Source organism: Callospermophilus lateralis, chromosome 7 (genome assembly GCF_048772815.1).
Source record: "Callospermophilus lateralis isolate mCalLat2 chromosome 7, mCalLat2.hap1, whole genome shotgun sequence".
NCBI classification, from domain to species: Eukaryota; Metazoa; Chordata; class Mammalia; order Rodentia; family Sciuridae; genus Callospermophilus; species Callospermophilus lateralis.
The window spans coordinates 7,407,440-7,430,497 of record NC_135311.1 but is presented as its reverse complement, the minus strand read 5'-3'; the positions used below and the strand labels follow the sequence as shown (position 1 = coordinate 7,430,497).

Sequence of the window (23,058 nt, the reverse complement as noted above, 5' to 3'; positions counted from 1 at the left end):
GCAGGAGCTGAAGATCGCGCCGCACGCGGCCGGGAGCGGCCACCCTATTGCGCAAGCGCCTGAGCTCTCCCGTTTCCATCATCGCGCTCTCTCTATCTACCTTGCTCTGCCGTTTTTTTGCGTAGGGCGGGGTTAATACTGCCGATTGGTCCGTTTTCGTGCCAGTCAATGAGGCGGCTGCGGTGATTGGCGAATGACTTAGAAGCTAGCGGGTTTAGGTGTCAGCACCGAAGAGGCAGCATTTTCTGGGCTTCTCCGTGCTTCTCTCTCTCCAGAAGGTTCTGCCGGTTCTTCCAGCTCTGGGTACCTAGCTCTGCATCGCGCCGCCATGATGGGCCACCGTCCTGTGCTCGTGCTCAGTGAGTTCTGGGGAAGCTGGGGAAGGGACCCCCCTCTTTGTACGCCTCTCCCCACGCTTCTTAGTGTTGCCCCAGCTTCGTCCCGCCATGACCTGACCAGAGGCTTCCAGTCATCGTCTCCTTTTGGGCGCTCCTTTACTCGCATTCCTTCGTCCTCCCTTAACAAACGCAGACCGACTCGTCCCTCGCCGAGTCCCGTGTATTTACACCTGCTTGTCTTGGGAAGCCCTTGTAGACCCCTCTTCGAGTATCAGCCGCCCCCTTCCTCCACGCCCCTGCGCCCTTACCAACTTGACTTCCGGTGTAGAGTTGAATGAGTAATGGTCTTCCAAATGAGGCCTAGCTCTGTATTCTTGGCCCATGGCTTTAGTCGCGATGTGACCTCGGGCAAATTAAGTTTTTCCATCTGCGTTGAGATTGGTAGTGTTTCTTCATAGAGTTGCAAGTCAAGTCGATAAGCTGCTTAAAAGAGAGCCTGGCACCTAGCGGTGGCATCCTTGGTTTCTGCGCTTATCATGAGTACCAGTCGTTCAGCAGCCCTATTCCTGGAGGAACCGTGCTTCCCTTCTTGGACTTAGATGTAATCTTTGCCACTAAGCAATCGAGTTTTCCCAAATTCTCCAGTACTTTTCTTTTCCCTTTGGAAATATCCCTTATTTCTTTCTAAGAAATTAGCATTGTCTACATTGTCTTCCCTCAGTATGTTTCCCTTCTGAGTGTAACTTCTGGGCCTAGGATGCCCGACCAGCCATTTCGCCCTGTGTGTTTCTTCTTTGTATGTCCAATGATGATGAGAGTTTTTGTTCGTTTTACATGTACCTGGGAAAAACCCCTTCCTTCTTCTGGATTGTAGATCCATATAAGTTTTTGGTTACTTCTACCTGAGATAGAAAATGTAAACCCTGAGGGTTATGATAGGTGTTTAGGTTTGATGGGACTGGGATGAAAGATTTACAGAATTAAATTGTATAAGAACGTATAATAGGAGCGTGGAGGGAAATTATTATTTTGTTGGTGTGGTTATAGTCACTGGCTTGTCTCCACTGAGTGGGCCCTGGGGTGAGTGGTGCATTTGTAAAGCTCTTTTCCTGTCTGCATTAATCTCTGGCATTAAAGGCTGTACCTGACTCTATTCCCTATTAAACTGTAACCAGATCTTAACCAGGATAAGTGGGTTAGTGAGGTATTCTTATTTCATCCAAGTATGGGGTGGCTTTGTATAATTTATCTTATAAATTGGGACACTTGGAAGAGTGTGTATTCTCATTCCACAGCGTGCAGTGGGGTTCTGTCAGTAATTAGGCTTGGACTGTTAGAGTATTCTTCCGTTATTCAAGCAGGAAAATAACCCCTAAACTCTTCCCCTCTTTACAAAAAGCTCTGATTTTTGTAAGATCACTAACCCTTTGAGAATGTGATATTGGCTTTGGATCTTCTTCTGGGGCAGGTCTGGGGTGGGGCATCTTTCATTTTCTCACATAATCTTGGGGAGTTCATTATCTCACTGAGGCCCATTCATAGATCTCAGATTGAATCCTACTGTAAATGTGTGAATGGTTAAAGGGAAAGTGTTGTCCAAGATTTTGGGAATGGAGCATTATGGGTTATTCCTTAGTGCTCTAGGGATTGAGATTAAATGAATAGATGTGTGTAGGGTGCACATCTATAATCTCAGCTGCTCAGAAGACTGTGGCAGAAGGATTGCAAGTTTGAGGCCAGCCTCTGTAACTGAACAAGACCCTGTCTCAAAATTTAAAAAAATAGAGTTGGAGATGTAGCTCAGTGGTAGAGGAGTTGCCCCTTGGTTCAATCTCCAGTACCCCTTGACCTACACACAAAGTAAATAGCTGCAAGTACATGTGTTTATTAGGTTTTTGAAATGTAATTGACATCTACACATATTTAGAGTATATCATTTGATAAGTTTTAATCTATGTATATACTGCAAAACCAATTCCCACCCCACCCTCCCCCAAAGATTGGGGAATAAATAGCTTGTGTACAGTTGGGGCAATCCTAGGCTGTTGACTATTGTTTTTATCTATTTTAGGCCAGAATATAAAGCGCGAATCTGGAAGAAAAGTTCAGTCTGGAAACATCAATGCTGCTAAGGTAGCATATTTCCCCCCCACTCTCCAGTATTTCTGTATTTCTTCTTAGCAATAAGGTTTCTTATATCTAGACTTTAAAATGTGCAATTAGGCAGAGAAAAAGTTGACTTCCCTTTTTTCAGGACATTGCCCTGATGGTAGTACCAGTAAGGAATTATATATTCCCTTACAATTTAAGTCTAATAATAAGGCCTAGTAATCTTCTTATATTAATCTGTGCATAATTGTATGCTGTATAAATTTTATAGCATTCTACTTGTGTTTGTCTCCCATGCTAGACTGTGCTACTTGAAGGGAAGGACTGTATTGATTCTCTTTTGTATTCCTAGTGCCCATCATAGATCCTCCATAGAGGCTGAATAATGCTTTTGAATATAGTGAAGTGACCTGAGATTTGACTTATGGTGATGTGTAGGCCATTGTTATGGAGAGAAATACTGAGATTTGGACTGCTGGAAAACTATAATAAAGTTCTGGGAGGCATATTTCTCCTTTTTTCTTGTGAAGTATCTGAAATAGTTGTCAATTCTACTTTAGTGGTATCATTTTTAAAACAGTGGCTGTCCTGGTTGTTCTCCAACTTATTCATACTGTCCTCTGATTTGTGCTTACATGTCTTATATTTCCTTTCCATTAGACTATTGCAGATATCATCCGAACATGTTTGGGACCCAAGTCCATGATGAAGGTAATCTTATCTTCATTAACTACAGAGTATATAGATTTTTTGTTATTTAGGACACTTACTTCACTTTTGTCTTAGATGCTTTTGGACCCAATGGGAGGCATCGTGATGACCAACGATGGCAATGCCATTCTTCGAGAGGTGTGTTTTTTTCTCTTCTTTTTCATTTGCTTCCTCACAGTTTTATAAATACAAAGAATCCAGGAGCTGGGGATGTAACTCGGGGGAAGGAGGGGCTGGAGACATGGCTCAGTGGTTAAGCACCCCTGGGTTCAATCTCTGGTATCAAAACAACAATAAAATGAGGCTAAAAGTTTGAAATCAGAGTATCAGCAGGGCCTTATTCCTGAAAGGCCTAGGGGAGAATTCTTTGTCTTTTCTAGCCAGAGTGATTGCCTAGCAATCACAAAATCCTGGGTTCAGTTCTCAGTACTGGGAGAATAAAAACAGAGACTTTATTTCCAAGTCATATTCACAGGACACAGTTCACACACAATAGAACTTGCAATATGTAACTATATGGTACCATGCTATCCTTAAGAAGCTGTAATAATTGAGTTCTTTTTTTTAATATTTATTTTTTAGTTTTAGGTGAACACAATAACTCCATTTTATTTTAATGTGGTACTGAGAATCCAACCCAGTACCTCATGCATGCTAGGCAGTCGTACTTCCACTTGAGCCACATCCTCAGCCCAATAGTTGAGTTCTTATGATGCATTTTTTTCCTCAAAAGCAAAGGATGTGGAAAGGTGGTTTGGGAGGACATTTTAATCTTCAGGATATGGTAAAACAATAAAGGGAAAGGGAATATATATGTGAAGCAAGAAACTTAGGAGTTAGGACCAAGCATAGTGTTAGTTAAGGAGTGATCTACATTTTCAATTAAATTTTTTAGATTCAAGTCCAACATCCAGCAGCCAAGTCCATGATTGAAATTAGCAGGACCCAGGATGAAGAGGTTGGAGATGGAACCACATCAGTAATTATTCTTGGTAAGAAAATGGAAAAGAAAAATTAGAAAAAATGTCTGTGTCTCATTTTAAGAAGAAAATTTTGGTGTTGGAGGTGTAGCTCAGTGGTAGAATCATGAAATCACCCCCCAAAAAAGCATAGCTTTTAATATACTACATAAAGGATACTGTTTACGGTATGAAAACTGTTCAACCTCTTCCAAGAATGGTATTGGGTGGCTCAAATTTTTTGTCATTTTGAACATGTCAATAAGTAACCATGAAAGTGCCATGAATATTGATTTTGAAGTTTCAAGTAAATTTTAGCAAGTGGTACAACATGGAATCACAAGAAATATTTTGGAAGAGCTTAAACGATTATCTCAATTCTAGAGGCTGTGAAATCTAAAGTGAAGGACAGATAGAAAATCTTGAAAATAGTGAGCCTTGGTTTATAAATTGAAAATTGTCTTTATTGTTATATTTGTCTGGGTATTGTTTTGTTCTGTTTGGATTAGGGATTGAACCGAGGGCACTTTACTATTGAGCTGCAGCCTCAGTCTTTTTTTTCAACCTCAGTCTTTCAGAGGGCGGAGACAAGCTCTCACTTAAGTTTCTGAGGCTTGCCTCAAATTTGCAGTCCTGCCTCAGCCTCCCAAGACATTGGGATTACAAGCGTGTGACATCACATCTAGCTTCCACTTGTTAGGATAATTTCCAGAAAAGACCTATTGCTTTTATTGTATAAATTTCAAATTGATGGTGGGATTTCTAAAATAGAAACATTTGTTTTTTAAAATATTTCAGTAATGATTTTAGAAGTGAAGAAGACTATTTTGTTGCTTGCTTTTATTATGTTGTTCAGGCTGGGGCTTGTTTGTTTTTGCAGTGCTGGGGATCAAACCCAGGGCCTTGCACATGGAAACCGCACACACTACCACTGAACCCTTATCCCTGGAGATAACCCCAACTCTTCTTCATTTAACAGGATATTTTCTAAGTTCTCTTTACTCTGGCATCTTATGAAGTATTTATTATTTTTTTTAGAAAAGTTTATGATGGGGGCCTGGTGTTGTGGCTTAGTGGTAGAGCTCTCGCCTAGCATGGGCAAGGCCCTGGGTTCAATCCTCAGCACCGCATAAAAATAAATAAATAAAATAGGAGTATTCTGTCCAACTACAACTAAAAAATAAATATTTTTTAAAAAGAGAAAAAAATATATGATGGGAGGCTGGGGCTATAGCTCAGTTGGTAGAGTACTCACCTCTCATGCACAAGGCCCTGGGTTCAATCCCTAGCACCAAAAAAAAAAAAAATGTATGATGGATAGCTAGGAATTAGAATAAAGCTTTCAAACATTTGAGTATGTACATACTCTTTTTTTTTTTTTTTTTTTTTGGTACTGGAGATTGAACCCAGGGGTGTTTAACCATTGAGCCACATCCCCACCCCCACCCTCCCTTTTTTTTTTTTTTTTTAATACTTATTTTTTAGATATACATGGACACAACACAATGCCTTTTTTATTTTTATGTGGTGCTAAAGATCGAACCCAGGTCCCACCCGTGCTAGACAAGCGCTCTACCGCTGAGCCACAATCCCAGCCCCCCCACCCCTTTTTATTAATATATTTTGAGACAGGTTCTCACCTAATTGCTGAGGGTGGCTTTGAACACATGATTCTCCAGCCTCAGCCTCCCAAGCTGCTGGGATTATAGGCATGGTGTTCCATCACACCCAGCAATGCATACTCTTTGGAGTATACATGTGAACTTGATCACATCTGTGTATATATTAAATTTATTGTCAGCAGCTATTATACAACATTTATCAAATGCTTTTTTTTTTTAATACAAATACTTAACATGCTATGTTTAAACTTTTTTAAAAGCTAATTTTGTTTTTTTCTATATGTAGATCATTTGGTGTGTTTATTAATTAGAAAGTTTAGTTTTCTTATTTTGAGACAGTGTCTCACTAAGTTGCCTAGGGCCTTGCCAAATTTCTGAGGCTGGCCTTATTTTGTAATCCTTGTGCCTCAGCCTCCTGAGCCACTGGGATTATAGGGAAACACCACTACACTTGGCAGGATGCTTTTGTTTGTTTTGGGTTACTGGGGATTTAACTGACACCATATCCCAGCCCTTTTTATGTTTGAGACAGGGTCTCACTAAGTTTCATAGGGCCTTGCGAAGTTGCTGAGGCTGGCTTTAAACTCATGATCCTCCTTCCTCAGCCTCCCGAGTTTTAGGGATTACAGGTGTCCACCACACCCCGCTTACACGACGTGCAAAGTTTCAAATAGTATTAACAATCAAATGGCATTTCTTTTGGGAGACTCTGTTTTTGGAAAAGAAACCTTTTTAGGGGCTGGGATTGTGGCTCCGCGCTTGCCTAGCATGGACAGGACCCGGGTTCCATCCTCAGCACCACATAAAAAAAAATAAAGGCATTGTATTGTGTCCATCTATACCTAAAAAAGAAACCTTTCTAGAAGCATAATGAAGTTGTCTTGATCCTCCGGTACTTTCTAAAACATTACTGTGGTGCTTTTGTCCTTTTTTCAGCTGGAGAAATGCTGTCTGTGGCTGAGCACTTCCTAGAGCAGCAGATGCACCCAACAGTGGTGATCAGTGCTTACCGCAAGGCGCTGGATGATATGATCAGCACTCTAAAGAAAATCAGGTATGGGAGAATGGGCCAGAAATGGGTACTAGGAACTAGGGGAGGCCTAGAAGACTGATCTATTCTTAGATATAAAAGAAGGCCAAACCCATCTTACATAAACACGCTGGGTGTACCCTGGTATTATTTTGTAATAAAAGAGAAATGAGGGCAGCAAAAAGAAAAAGAGGGTAAGGGGAGTAAAAGTTTAAGAATTCAAAAAGACAAATAGAGGGCTGGGGGTGTGGCTCAAGCGGTGGCGCGCTCGCATGGCATGCCTCTGGCCCGGGTTCGATCCTCAGCACCACATACCAACAAAGATGTTGTGTCCGCCAAAAACTAAAAAATAAATATTAAAAATTCTCTCTCTCTCTCTCTCTCTCTCTAAAAAAGAAAAAGACAAATAGTAAAGGAGTTACTAGGATTAGTTCTTCAAAATATATTTTGGGTAGATGGTTATCTGCAAGTTTTCATGTTAAGTTCTGCCATGAGAAACGAAAAACTTTCTGAGTATAACAGGCTTACTTTCCAAGTTTTTTTGTTTTGGTTTGGTTTGGTTTGGTTTGGTACTGGGGATTGAACGCAGGGGTGCTGTACCACTTAGCTAAATCTCCAGCTCCTTTTTATGTTTTATTTTGAAACAGGGTCTTGCTAAATTACTGAGAGAGCCTCACTGAGTTGCTGAGGCTATCAGCACCCTCCTGTTGCAGCCTCCAAAATCGCTGGGATTACAGGCATGTGCCATGGTACCTGGCTGGTGTTAAAAATGTCCTACTATCATGTCTCATTGTAGCTAATTCAGTACCCAGAAAGTGCTATGAGAATGCTGCCAGAAGTTTTCCACTAAAATGCAAAGGGCCAAGACTGAAAATCCTGCTTGAATCTAGTAATTGGGGAACTTGCTATTAGTTTATATTTGCGTAGTGCTAATGTGGTAATGTGGCAATAAAGGGGATATAAAAATGCATTACTTCTAACTAGGGAACTTTAGATAATTTGTGGCACAACATAGAGTCACAAAGAGCATGTTAAGAATAGAAAGATTTTTGTTTGACAAGTGCATTGTGCACACCTGTAATCCTAGCCACTCTAGAGGCTGAGATAGGAGAATCACAAAAATAAAATGGTGCTCTACTCTTCTGTATATGGTTGAGTCATTGGGTGCTTAAGTAGTAATTTTGTGAATTTTGTGTTAAATCGCTCCTGCTGTTAAACAAAAAGTTAGCATTAATATCTGTCTAGCATACTTTCAGAGAATTAGATGTATGCTTTAGTTATTTTTATGAGCTCTGTAATATTTTGTTGAGTATGTGGCGCCTGAATTCTTGGAAGCTTTTGTGTTTAGTTTTTGATGATGTTGTGGTTTTGGGTGGTAGGGATCAAACTCAAAGCTGTTCACATGCTGCTGAGCAAATATTCTTTAACACTGAGCTGTACTCACAGCTGCAGAAACTTTTTTTTTTTTTTTTTTTTTAATTTTTATTGTTGGTTGTTCAAAACGCAGAAACTTTTTTTAATAAGCAATATCTGCCCATCTAGAATACCTTAATATTAGCCAGACATGGTGACACACAACTATAATCCTGACAACTCTGGATGCTGAACCAGAAGGATCTCCAGGTTCAAGGCTAGCTTCAGCAACTTAGCAAAACTCTTATCCTGAAAAATAAATGAAAAGGGCTGGGCATGTAGCATAATTAATAACTATTTGATAATTGCATATTGTACACCTTATACTAGCATGATGGGAATTTTAGCAGTATGTGAAAATTTGGACAAGTTTGTTATCCAGGAGCTGTTAGAGCTTTATTTTATTTTATTGTTCTGAGTAGTCTGGCCATGCACAAATTTATAATCCTGTCAAAGGAAACCAGACTAATACCTAAAAATGGTAAGTACAATGTGGCATAGCATGAATTAAGTTTTAGTCTCTGAAGTACATGAAGAACTACTTTAAATGTCTAAGTTGCCTGGTTTCTTTTCTCCAGTATTCCCGTTGACATCAGTAACCGTGACATGATGCTGAACATCATCAACAGTTCCATTACCACCAAAGTAATTAGTCGGTGGTCCTCTTTGGCTTGCAACATTGCCCTGGATGCTGTCAAGACTGTACAGTTTGAGGAAAATGGTCGGAAGGAGATTGACATCAAGAAATATGCAAGAGTGGAAAAGGTGAACTCTTTTAGTGTGTGCTTTGAGAATAATTATTTTCTAGTATGAATAATCCCACTTCTAAAGGAAATAGTTAAATTAAAGGAAGATATCTTTAGTTAGTACTAGGAAGAACTTGAAGCCTGGAAGACAAAAACCTAATTCCTGAAGTAATTTTGTTACCTTCACTGCTATTCTTTCACAAGGTTTATAAGAATAGCAAAGAGCAAAGTTTATAAGGATACGGAAGGACTTATTGGAATCTCCATGTTTCTGCATTTGAATATGTATCAGTCACTTGGCCAGAATATAAACTTTACAAGGTCTCTATAGTATAATGTTAAGAAGCCTTAGAAAGCTTTCTACCATTTCTATTAAATTTAAGATTTTAAAAATAATATCTTATGGCCAGTAGATGGAGCTCAAGCCTAGAATTATATGGGAATATCTTTAAGGAAGTAGAAGAGACCTGAGTCTTTAAATCTGTCAAGTCACTGACATTCTGTGAATCTCAGCCAATCTTCAGATTTGTGTATCATGGTTCAAAATTGGTATGCTTCCTAGAGAGGACAAAATATGTTTGCTGCCATATTTTGTTTCTAAGCATCATGGAAGAAAGTTATGTTAGGAATTTGAAGTAGGAGCCATTTAGGAAAGAGGAATATCTGGGAATGAAGTTGAGAAATTGTCCCCTTTGGGTTGCAGATTAAAGTGGGTCTTCTTTTGCTTAGATACCTGGGGGCATCATTGAAGACTCGTGTGTATTACGTGGAGTCATGATTAACAAAGATGTGACCCATCCACGAATGCGGCGTTATATCAAGAACCCTCGTATCGTGCTGCTGGATTCTTCTCTGGAATACAAGAAAGGAGAAAGTCAGGTGAGTTTTGGCCCTATTCCTTAAAGTGGAATCTGCTAATATGGATAAGGGAAATAAAAAGAATGTTTTTTACGTGACTACTCTGCCAGTTACTTTCCTTTGTATGTGTTGTCATTGAGTCTTTGTATGTGTTGTCATTGAGTCTTACAGCAGTCCTTAAACATCATTGGTGTTAATAACGCCATTTTATAGATGAGATACCTGAGGTTTAGTGGGAGTGCTGACCCTCCTACATATATTAAAATAGGGTCAAAACAGAGCTGGGCGTGGTGGCACATGCCTATAATCCCAGTGGTTCAGGAAGTTGGGGCAGAAGGATCCCAGGTTGAAAGCCAGTCTCAGCAATTTAGTGAGACTTTATTCTAAATAAAATGTAGAAATGGCTGGGGGTATGGCTCAGTGGTTAAGCACTAATGGTTCCTTGGTACTATATATATACATATATATATATATATATATTTGGATCACACATACGCTTAAGAAATTATTTGCCTTCATCCTTGCTTGACCCTAGCATCTTTTTTTGGTACAGTCCTATTATTTGGCCTTTGAAACCCAATTGACTAGTTAGGTTAGTTGCCTGGGGAAGACTAGTATTGGCCAAATCAAGATTTGATCCCAGTTCTACTTGGCTTCAGTTTTTTTCTGTTGTTGTTGTTGTTGCTTGTTGTTTTGTTTTTTGGTACCGGGGATTGAACTCAGGGGCACTTGACTGCTGAGCCACATCCCCGGCCCTATTTTGTATTTTATTTAGAGACAGGGTCTTACTGAATTGCTTAGGGTCTTGCTGTTGCTAAGGCTGGCTTTGAACTCGCGATTCTCCTGCCTCAGCCTCCTGAGCCACTGGGATTACAGGCATGTGCCACTTGGCTTCAGTTTTATATAACCATGCCATCTTAGGTAATACATTAGAAGGATATGGAATAGGAGTTAATTTGGCTTTGAAGTGCTGAAGGAGAATTTTTCAGAGGGCAGAAAAGGCTTGCAGGGTTCTAAAAGTGTTTGAATCTTACTAAACAAAGATTGAGAATAAGAATCAACAATGGGAAGAATTAAGACTTGGAATAGCTGGGCACTATGGCACTTGCCAGTGATCCAGCAATTCAGGAGACTGAGGCAGGAGGATCATAAGTTTGAGGCCAGCCTCAGCAACTTAGCAAGATCCTATATCAAAAAATAAAAAGGGGGCTGGGGATGTGGCTCAAGCGGTAGCGCGCCCGTCTGGCATGTGTGCGGCCCGGGTTCGATCCTCAGCACCACATACAAACAAAGATGTTGTGTCTGCCGAAAATTAAGAAATAAAATATTAAAATTCTCTCTCTCCTCACTCTCTCTTTAAAAAAATATAAATAAATAAATTTAAAAAAGGGGTAGGGAAGTGGCTCAGTTGTTAAGTGCCCCTGGGTTCAATTTCTGGTACCAAAAAATAAAAAGACCTGGAATTCCCATGCATACTTGGAGGGCAGATAACATTGAGTTGGGTGGTCAGAGAGCTTGGAAAGACAAAAATTAAAGGGTTAAAACTAAGTGGTAGTAACTAGAACTGAACTGGCTTACACAGAATGGTGTGAGGTATGGCTTTTTTCCACCACACAGACTGACATTGAGATTACCCGAGAGGAAGACTTCACCCGAATCCTTCAAATGGAAGAAGAGTATATCCAGCAGCTCTGTGAGGACATTATCCAAATGAAGCCTGATGTGGTTATCACAGAAAAAGGCATCTCAGGTAGTGCTTTATTAATTTTTCCAGCCCACCTTAAAGGTTGAAGAGGTTAGGTGATTCCCTGCCCACCTCCTGCACCATGTTGGTGTAGTCGTTGTAAATGTGATGGTTGGAGTATTTTGAGGATAAAATGAGTTGAGAATCCTGGAGTCATGGAATCTAGCTTGACACTTCTACTCTTGAATTTGCAGATTTAGCTCAGCACTACCTCATGCGGGCCAATATTACAGCCATCCGCAGAGTCCGGAAGACAGATAATAATCGCATTGCTAGGTGAGTGGCCAGGTGAAGATAATATTCTTCCTTCCCATGGGTTTCCTTTTTTGTAGCTGCATAATTATCTGAAAAGATATAATACAGGATACAATAACAGAAATAACCTGGGTGTAGCTGTCTGTGCTCTTCAGAAGTCTTATAGTACAACAATTATGCACTGCATGAATCTTCTTTACCGCCCTTAAACATCAGTGAGCAGCTTGTGTGTAGACATCTGTAATTGCTACTTTGATGGATGTCCATTACATTTTGAAATAACTACTTGTCAAGGTCTTTATTGTCATCATGACGATTCTAAATAAGCGTTTCCAGAGTAGTCTGAATATAGAATATAACAGAGCCATCTGTTTCCTTGATTGGATCCTTACCTGCTGCTAATGCATTCATAGATTGCATCCACTGTTTCTGCACTGATACTTGTACTCATACCATCCATTTTGAATATTAATGGGGGGGGATACCAGGGATTGAATGCAGGGGCAATTGGCCCCTGGGCCACATCCCCAGCCCTGTTTTGTGTGTTAATTAGAGACAGGTTCTCACCGAGTTGCTTAGTACCTCACCATTGCTGAAGCTGGCTTTGAACTCCTGATCCTCCTATCATAGCCTCTCAAGGCACTGGGACTATAGATGTGTGCCATTGCACCCAGAGAATACTAATATATTTTTAAAAGCTAGTGAATCTACCCCACTGCAATAGTTAGGTTTTTGGTCACTATAACAAATACCTGAGATGAATGTATGAAGAGAAAAGGTTAATTTTGACTCAGATTTGGAGGTTCTAGTCCGTGATTGGTTGGCCCTGTTGATTTTGGTCCTGTGTTGAGGCAGCACACGATGGCAATGCAGGGTGAAGCAGATACACTCACTTCATAGCCAGGAAACAAAAAGAGAAAGAGAAAGGGATTGGAGTCCTGCTTTCATCTTAGGCTCCAATACCTCCTATTAGCAGTGAACAAGTCATTATCACATGGACGCTTGGGGGACACTTAAGATACACACTGTGGCACCTACCATCCTTCAGTATATTACAGATCCAGGTTAAATTTTATACTTACATTTTCTCCTAAATGGCTCTCAGCATACATGTATATGCTTGGTTGTTATGCCTGCTCATGCGTCAAGGGGAAAGAGTGATAAGTAAGAAGTCAGTCATTCATTGATTAAAATTGGGTCACACATTGATGCACTTAATTCACCTTCCTCCTTGCTTGCCTTTGACATCTTTTTAGTTGTAGATGGACACAACACGTTTATTTGGTTTATTTACTTTTATGTGGTGCTGAGGATCAAACCCAGTGCCTCACACATGCTAGGCAAACACTCTACCAACTGAGCTACAATCCCAGCCCAACATCTTCTTTGGTACAGTCCTGTTAATGGCCTCAAGATCTAACCAGATAGTACAACATGGATTATATCTAGAAATGACCATTAGGTAGTATCTGTTTTTTTACCAGGCAGCCAAGACCTCCTGGGTAACATTTCTAGCAATCTACTAGCCCTAATCCTCAGCCACAGGCCCTAGACTAGGGAGATAGGTAAAGTTTCTGAAATCATCTGTTTCTCCCCATCTCTTTACGCAACAGAGCCTGCGGGGCCCGGATAGTCAGCCGACCAGAAGAACTGAGAGAAGATGATGTTGGAACAGGTGCGGGCCTGTTGGAAATCAAGAAAATTGGAGATGAGTACTTTACGTTCATCACTGATTGCAAAGACCCGAAGGCCTGTACCATTCTCCTCAGGGGGGCCAGCAAAGAAATTCTCTCGGTGAGTCAGCCTTAGAAATGTAATTGGATGGAGGAGATCGTTCCACTTGAGCTCCCAGAGAGTCTAAAATCATTTTTGTATCAGTCAGCTTTCCATTACTGTAAGAAATATCTGAGGCAATCAAGTTTCAAAAAAGAAAAAGGTTTATTTTATCTCATAGTTTTAGAGTTTTCAGTCCATTATAGATTGACCTCATTGCTTTGGACCTGTGTCTGCACATCATATAACTATTTAATTTGGATTTGTAGCCACAGATATCTTTCCTGCTTCCTTTAAACTAAATAAGTAAAATTTTTCTGGCTATGACAAAGAATATAATCTGAAATTTATCTACCATCTTAACTTTTGTCTTTTTTTTTTTCCTGTACTTGAGCCCTGGGATCCTCTATCAACCAAGCTACATCCCTAGCTTTTTTTTTTTTTTCTTTTCTTTTCTTTTTTTTCCCCAAGTTGTAGATGGACAAATCCCTTTATCAAATACCTTTATTTTGTTTGTTTATTTTTATGTGGTGCTAAGGATTAAACCCTATGCCTCACACGTGCGAGGCAAGCAGTCTACTGCTGAGCCACAACCCCAGCCCCTTCCAGCTTTTTTTTTTAATTTTGAGACATGGTCTCACTAATTTGCCTAAGCCTCCTTGAGCAATCCTTTCTCAGTCTCCTGAGTTGCTAGGATTACAGGCAACCCTGGGCCCATGTTAACTGTTTAAATGCAGTTTGTTGGTGTTAAAAGTACATACAAGTGCTAGGTATGATGGCACACATGTGCAATCCCAGTGACTTGGGAGCTAAAATTGAAGGATCACAAGTTCAAGGCTACCCTTAGCAACTTAGAGAGAATTTCTCAAAAATTAAAAATTAAGCCAGGCATGGTGATGCACACTTGTAATTCGCAGCACCTCAGGAAGGAGGCCAAGACAGAAGGATCATGTGTTCAAAGCCAACCTCAGCAATGGCAAAACACTAAGCAACTCAGTGAGACCCTATCTCTAAATAAAATACAAAATAGGGCTGAGGATGTGGTTTAATGGTTGAGTGCCCCTGAGTTCAATCCCCAGTACCTAAAAAATATTTATTTATTTATTTTATGTGGTGCTGAGGATCGAACCCAGTGTCTCACCCATGTGAGGCAAGCGCTTTACCACTGAGCTATAGCCCCAGCCCACAAATTTTTAATCCTATACAACCCAGACTATATTTGTTGAATAGGACTCCTCAGTTCCTCTTTCTTGGCAACCACGGTTTCCCCCACCATCACTTTTTTTTCCCCCCTTCTTTTTTTTGTGGTGCTGGGGATCAAATCCGGAATCTAGGGCTTTGCATATGCTAGGCAAGCTCTCTACCGCTGAGCTGCATCCCAGCCCTCTTTATTTTTTAAGTTGAAATTGTAAATACTATTTTTTTTCCTCAGTGAGACTTAGTAACTTTTCCAGAGGCTAGTAAATAGTTTATACTCCTCCCTTAGTTATCTAAAGGGCACAACTAGAAGGAAGTCATCAGGCTGGCTTCATACTGTCTGTTTGCTTCCCCAAGGAAGTAGAGCGCAACCTCCAGGATGCCATGCAGGTGTGCCGCAATGTTCTCCTGGACCCTCAGCTGGTGCCTGGGGGTGGGGCCTCTGAGATGGCTGTGGCCCACGCCTTGACGGAAAAATCCAAGGCCATGACTGGTGTGGAACAGTGGCCATACAGGGCTGTGGCCCAGGCTTTAGAAGTCATCCCTCGTACCTTGATCCAGAACTGTGGGGCCAGCATGATCCGTCTACTTACTTCCCTTCGGGTGAGTTCTTTTCTGTGCTGTTACCTTGGTGGGGTAGGAAAGCTGGTTTTGGCCTAGGGGGGTGGTTTACATATGTCTAAGTTCTCCTTATAGTTTATTACTTAAATACAATCTTAATCTTTGACTTGTTTGCTGGCATTACCATTTTCCCATATCTATTGTATACCAATTCTGTATTTTTTTTTAATATTTATTTTTTAGGTATAGTTGGATACAATGCTTTTATTTTATTTATTTATTTTTATGTGGTGCTGAGGATCAAACCCAGGGCCTTGCACATGCTAGGCAAGTGCTCTACCGCTCTCTGAGCCAAAACCCCAGCCCCATCAATTAAGTATTTTTGTTTAGTGTGTTACCTAAAGTTTTTCCAGTAGTTTCTCCTTTAACTTCTGTCTGCTCCAACCTCAGGCCAAGCACACCCAGGAGAACTGTGAGACCTGGGGTGTAAATGGTGAGACGGGAACTTTGGTGGACATGAAAGAACTAGGCATATGGGAGCCATTGGCTGTGAAGCTACAAACATACAAGACAGCGGTGGAGGTGAGGCATCCTAAGATTTGTGCATGTTATTTGTTTCCAAATAACCAAAAACCATGTATTTGGTCCAGTCTTAAAGGGACAGCCTGTAGAAGGCAGCGTATTCCCTAAAGCTCTCTCAAGGAATTCCATTACCCTCACTTAAATCTTTAGCTTAAGCAAAAGCAAGGAAAAAGTAACAGCACAGCAGTATCTCTTGCTTAGGGAGAACTGCATTTCTACATTTTGAATTTAGGACTCTGAAAAGGTAGATTTCAGATAAAATGGTAATTGTGTGGGAGGAGCTAGGAGATACTATCTAAAAGAAGACTGTCCTTTCTTTCTCTGCTGACCTCTTTGGAACTGTGGTTTTTCTCTTAGACGGCAGTTCTGCTACTGAGGATCGATGACATCGTCTCAGGCCACAAAAAGAAGGGTGATGACCAGAGCCGGCAAGGAGGGGCTCCTGATGCTGGCCAGGAGTGAGCGGTGGGCAAGGCAACTTCAGTGCACAGAACCAGCGGTCTCCCCCTTTCCTGAGCCAGAGTGCCAGGAACACTGTGGACATCTTTGTTTGGAAGGGATCAAATTGAGGGGCAGCCTCTAGTCCCTTTCTGTCCCGGCTCAGTTTGCAGAAGGCACTGACATGTAATTCTTCTCTATTGTAAGCTTTCCATTTAGTTTGCTTCCGATGATTAAATCTAAGTCATTTGAGATTGTTGTTGTGTTTTTCAACCTTGGGTCATATCTACCTCCTGGCAAAGTGGGAGGTAGACAGAAAACCTTATTGGAGAGAAAGGGAAATGGAATAAGGTCATTAAGTCTCTTTATGCACCTTCTTAAAGGGTATTCTTCAGTCTTGGTTGGGAAAATTTGGAATTCAAAGGATGATACTGTAAAAGTTTAAGTAGTACCACTTCAAGACTGAGGGTGTAGCTGTAGCCCAGTGGTAGGGACTTAGGGACTTGCCTGGCCTGCACCAAGGCCCTGGTCTTCGTCCTCAGCCTCACTGGAAAAAAAAATTTTTTTAAGAAAAAGATATCGCTGTGTATTCACTACCCAAAGAACAGGAGGAACCTGCCTAAACCAGGGTGTTCCCCATCTGTGGTTACAAGTAGAGCCACACCCAGTAGGTACTAGGGCTTAGGCCTTTGTCCTGAAGGACATTTAACATCTCCTTTATCAAAGGGGGAATCTGAGTGGTGTCACCCGTTGATTCTTTTTTTTTTTTTCTTTGTCCTTCCTGTAAGCAATAGGGCTTCAGCCTTCCCCTTAGTCCTTAAGATTCATACGTTCAGCCTTGTGGTTCTCCTCCCTGCCCATGTACTGAGTCATATTAAGCTGAATACTTGGTGGAACAGTAGTACATACTGTTTGATAGGTTTTAGGCACTGTGTGTATTTAACTAATCCTCACAAAGGCCCTGTAAGACAGGTAATAGCCTCCATTTTGTGAGAGGGATCTAAAATATATAAAGTGACTTGTCCGAGAGTCCAGAACTGTTGAGTGGCAGAACTGGAATTCGTGTGTAGTCTGTGTTAACTCTAGAAGCCATGCTTGCTGTCCTGACTGGACTGAAGTGTGGGGTCAGAAGGGCTGTGAAGAGTACCTCTGGGGGTGGGGGCTGGGGCTCAGTGACAGCACTTGCCTCGCACATATGAAGCACTGAGTGCGATCCTCAGCACCACATAAAAGTAAAGTGATGATACTGTGTCCATCTATAACCAAAAAAAAAAGTACCCCTGAACACCCTTTGTACCCCATCCCATCCTTGAGCTTTCTGCCTAGCTTTGTCTCTCTAAAACTTTTCTAAATGGGTCTGAAGTAACCCTGCCTGCCTTTTCCTGAAATCCCTATCTGCTTGCAGTGTTCATTCACTCAGAGCCTTAAGTTCTTACAGGGATGTGGGATAAATTCTCCAATAAGTTGGCAGGTCATTTCTTAAATACTGCTCATAAGAGACTGAGGATGTGGCTCACTGGTGGAATGCTCACCTATCATACATGAAAGCCTGGGTCCAATCCCCAGTACCTCCACAAAGGAAGAACAAACAAAAAGTATTGCTCATACTGAGGAACTACAGGGGTCCTGAGGAAGCTATATATTCCCTATGGATTTTTTCTTTCTGTTTATCCCTGATTGGCTTAGGTGCATTCTGGTTTCAGCTCTAATAGTCATCCGTGGATAGTGGATAATGTAATTTTCTTTTTTTTTTTTTTTTTTTAAGTATTTTTCAGTTGTAGTTGGATACAATACCTTCATTTTATATATTTTTTTTTTATGTGGTGCTGAAGATAGAACCCAGGGCCTTGCCCGTGCTAGGCAAGTGCTCTACTGCTGAGCCTCAACCCCAGCCTAATTTTCTTGATATCGTTAGCAAGCACCTTTTTTTTTTTTCCTTCACCTACAATGTTAAATCAATCAGATTCTGGTCCAGTTTTCAGAGTTCCTCTCTGCTCTCCAGGGTTTATATTTAATATGATAATTAAGGCCTCATGAACCTTATTCACTAAACTTAGTAATATCATGAATACAATTTCATCACCTTGACTGTTCATGATCCTTCCAATTCCTAGATTCAGTCAAGTCTTATTCCTCCCCAGCCCTCATGCAGATTTGGTTGGTTGGTTGGTTTTTGGTACCAAGGACTGAACCGCAGTCCACCTTACCACTGAGCTACATCCCCATCGATTTTTTATTTTGAGACAGGGTCTCACTAAGTTGTTTAAGTCCTTGCCTAGTTGCTAAGGCTGACTCCAACTTGGGATCCTCCTGTCTCAGTCTACTGAGTCACTGCAGTCACAGGCCAGCACCTCCTGGTGACAGTACTCTTTTTGGATAGTGGGGAGCCTTGATTTCCTGACTCCTACTGAAACCCCCTGTACTCAGCCAAGATTCACTTGTATTCCAGAGTAGATAGCTTAGAGGGTCTGAGTGCCTTTTTTCCTCAAGAAAAGTGAGTTTTTGAGGAAAATTTGATAGTTCTTCCTAGAGTAGCTACTTGGAAGAAAAAGATGGAATTGTTTCCTTACTTTATTATAGAAAAATTAATTCTGGGTTCCTGGAAGATTTAAATTGAAGAGAATGGAGCCATAAGAGAAAACCGTAAGAAGATGTAGAGTTTAAAATACACAGTGGGAAGAAAATGACAGTAAAAACACAGGGTGGGAGGATGTTTGTAACAACATGAGTTAATTTCCTTCAAGAATTTTTAGAACTTGGCACTTAAGGAAGAAAGCTAAGCTGAGGGTGTAGTTTGATGGTAGAATGCCTACCTAGCATGTGCGAAGCCCTGGCTTTTATCCCCAGCCCTGCAGAAGCAAAAGGGTGCAGGGGTGCGCACCTGTGATCTCCACTACTCAGGACAATTAGGCAGGATTGAGAGTTCAAGGCCAGCTTGGGCAATAGCAGATCGAGTCTCAAAAAGGCCTGAGGATGAGGCTCAGTGGTAGAGCATTTGCCTTGTTTGTGTAAAGCCCTGGGTTTGATCCTGTAAAAGCAAACGAAAAGATGAAATTTAAATACCTGGGGCCAGATACAGTGGCACAAGCCTATAATCCCAGCAACTCTGGAGACAGGCAGGAGGATCACAGGTTCAAAGCCAGCCTCAGCAATTTAGGCCCAAGCAATTTACACCTTGTCTCAAAAAGATAAGGGTGGGGGGGCGGGGGTGGTGGCTAAAGCTCAGGAAATAATGCCAAGAATTAAATGGAATAGCATCAAATTAAAAATCTTCTGCACAGCAAAAGAAACAATAGGAATACGAAGAGAGAACCTACAAAATGGGAGAAAAATCTTTGCTAGCTCCTCTTTTGATAATAGTATTAACATCTAGAATATATTAAGAATCCAAATAAACCACACCAAAAAAAAATCAACCCAGTTAATAAATGGGCAAATGATTTAAACAGACACTTCTGAAAAGAAGAAACATATAAGTGAAGAAGTGTTCAACATCATTAACAATTAGGGAAATGCAAATCAAAACTACACAGATTTCATCTCACACCAAACAGAATGGCAGTCATCAAAAATACAAATAACATGGGCTGGGGTTGTGACTCAGCACCACATAAAAATAAATGAACAAAATAAAGGTATGATGTACAACTAAAAAATAAATATTTGAAAAAATTACAAATAATAGACCAGGCATGGTGACACACCTGTATAATTCCAGCAGCTTTAGAAACTGAGGCAGGATTGCAAGTTCAAAGTCAGCCTCAGCAATTTGGCAAAACCCTGACTAAAAATGGAAAAAAAAGGGGGGGGGGGATGGGGATGCAGCTCAGTGGTTGAGTGCCCCTGGGTTTGATCCCCAGTACCAAAAATAAGAATTTTTTAAAAGGGGGGCTGATGTAGCTCAGTGGGTAAACACCGCTGGGTTCAATCCCTGGTATAAAAAAAATAAATATTGGAGAGGATGTGGAGAAAAAGGAACAGTCTTACATTGTTAGTGTGATTGTAAATTAGTACAACCACTATGGATATCAGTAAGGAGACTCCTCAAAAGACTAGGCATGGAAACACCACATGACCCAGCTGTAACACTCTTCAGTATTTACCTAAATAATTAAAATCTTCATACTACAGTGTCACATGCATACCCTTGTCTGTAGTAACACAGTTCACAATAGCCAAACTGGGGCCAGCCTAAGTGTCCCATCAGTGGATGAATGGATAAGGTGTCTAGACACGATGGAGAGTATATATACACAATGGACTTTTTTATTTAAGAGAAATAAAATTATGTCATTTTCAGGAAAATGGGTAGAACTAGACAAAATTAAGTGAAATAACTCAAACTTAGAAGGTCAAGGGTCTTTTGTTTTCATCTATGTGGAAGCTAGAAAGAGAAAAAAGGAAAAGAAAGTGGGGGGGTGGGAGCCCATGAAAATCAAAGTGAAATCAGGAGAGGAACCAAGGTTGGGAGGCAGGGAGGGAGAGGAGTGCTGGGGAGTTACACCGGCCAAATTAGATTGTGTTGACTGCATCTATGACCATGTAACAAATCCCATCACTCTACACCCATAGAAAATGTGGAGGGCTGGATTTGTGGCTCAGTGGTAGAGTGCTTGCCTATCACGCAGGGAGGCACTTTATTTTGTTTTATTAATTTGTATGTGGTGCTGATGACCTCAGCACCACATGAAAATTAATAAAATAACAGCACCACATAAAAATTAATAAAATAAAGGCATTGTGTCCATCTACAACTATTTTTTTTTAATTTAAATGTGGGGGGAAAGGGGGCATTGGGGATGTAACTCAGTAGGAAATCACCCCTGGGGTTAAATCTTCAGTACCAATAAATAAATCAGGCTGGGGTTGTACCTCAGAAGATAGTGCTTTCTTATTTAAGCATGCAGTAGGCCCTGCATCACAGCAAAATAGGCAAAGGGAGCAGGTGTGGTGGCGTACTGGCACATACCTGTAATCCCAAAGGCTAGGGAGGCTGAAGCAGGAGGATTGCAAGTTCAAAGCCAGCCTCAGCAACTTGGTGAGGCCCTAAGCAACTCAGTGAGATCCTGTCTCTAAATAAAATGTTAAAAAGGGCTGGGGATGTGGCTCAGTGGTTAAGCACCCCTGGGTTCAATCCCTGGTACCAAAAAAAAAAAAAAAAAATGGGCAAAGGGTATAAATAGCTGGGGCGTGGGGTGAGAAATAATGACTAAAACATGAGGAGATCTGTAAGGTAATAAAAACCTGATTTGGTAAACACGTGGAAATGGACCCTCAAGCACATGGTGTGAATGTGAATAAACTACTTACAAGGCAATTTGACCTAACCTAGGTACTTACCTGTGCCACTGGTTATGAATGTATGAAATGTATGTATGGGAATATCTCTTCCAGCATTGTTTGCCAGAGCAAATATTACCTCAACAAGGTTCTGATTAAATATATCCAGGAAATATGCCAGGCATGGTGGTGCATGTCTAATCCCAGAAACTCGGGAGATTCAGGCGAAGAATCACAAGCTTGAAACCAGCCTCAGCAACTTAGGCCCTGTCTTTCAAAATAATAATAATAATAATAGGGTTAAGGCTGTAACTTAGTGGTAAAATACCCCTGGGTTTAATTCCCCCAGTACTACCAAAACTTTTTAAAAATTAAAAGTTGTGCATGTGTGTAATTGGCAAAGAAAATGAGACAATTCCAAATCATTGATATGACTAGTTCTCAAGTGGAAAATTAAACAGTGTTTGGATGTCATTGTATGATGGTATTATTATTATTATTATTTCACAATACTAGGGATTAAACCCAGAGGTGTTTAACCACTGAGCACATCCCCAGTTCTTTTTATATTTTATTTTGAGATAGAGTCTTGCTAAATTGCTTAGGGCCTCCCTAAATTGCTGAGACTGACCTTGAACTTATGATCCTCCTGCCTCAGCCTCCCAAGTTGCTGGGATTACAGGCATGCACCACTGAACCCAGCATGCTCAACACATATTCTTAAGTATACATAGAATAATGCATAAGAAACTGGTAATGACTGGATGTGATAGATGCCTGCAATCTCAACTATCTGACAGGCAAAGGCAGGAGGATTGCAAATTCAAGGCCAGCCCGGGAAACTTAGGGAGATTCCGTCTCAAAATGTAAAAGAGCTGAGGGTGTAGCTCGGTGGTAGATCATTTGTCTAGGATGTGCACAGTTCTGGATTCAATTCCAAATACTGCAGGGGTTAGGGGGAAATACTGGTGCCAGATGGAGTGACATCTCCTGCAATCTCTGAGATGGGGTCACAAATTCAATGTCAGCCTGTGCAGTTCAGCAAGATGCCCCTATATCAAAATAAGATTTTTGGGTGGGCACCATGGCTCATGCCTGTAATTCATTGCAACTCACTAGGGAGGCTGAGACAGAAGGACTGCAAGTTCAAAGCCAGCCTCAGGAATGGTGTGCTGCTAAGCAGCTCAGTGAGATCCTGTCTCTAAATAAAACACAAAATAAGGCTGGGGATGTGGTTCAGTGGCTGAGCCCCCGAGTTCAATCCCCAATACCACACATACAAAAAAAAATATATTTATGTTTAGTGGTACCAGGGATTCAGGCCATGGGCATTCTACCACTGAGCTACATTCCCAGCCCTTTTTATTTTGAGACAAGGTCTTGTTAAATTATCCAATCTGATCTCAAATTTGTGGTTCTACCACCTTAGTCTCCCACATTTC

At 41.0% G+C, this 23,058-nt stretch overlaps 1 protein-coding gene across 1 annotated transcript; it reads left to right on the top strand.

The window, feature by feature from the left end:
- The first annotated feature begins 243 nt into the window (after positions 1–243).
- On the top strand, positions 244–16,588 carry Cct3 (chaperonin containing TCP1 subunit 3). Its single transcript, XM_076861006.1, has 14 exons — positions 244–359; positions 2,410–2,471; positions 3,108–3,158; positions 3,234–3,296; positions 4,054–4,150; positions 6,676–6,793; positions 8,761–8,947; positions 9,658–9,807; positions 11,404–11,536; positions 11,725–11,806; positions 13,399–13,579; positions 15,113–15,358; positions 15,767–15,898; positions 16,256–16,588. Exons 1-14 carry the CDS (start codon positions 329–331, stop codon positions 16,358–16,360), a joined length of 1,638 nt encoding a protein of 545 aa, XP_076717121.1. The 5' UTR covers positions 244–328; the 3' UTR covers positions 16,361–16,588.
- The last annotated feature ends 6,470 nt before the right edge of the window (positions 16,589–23,058 follow it).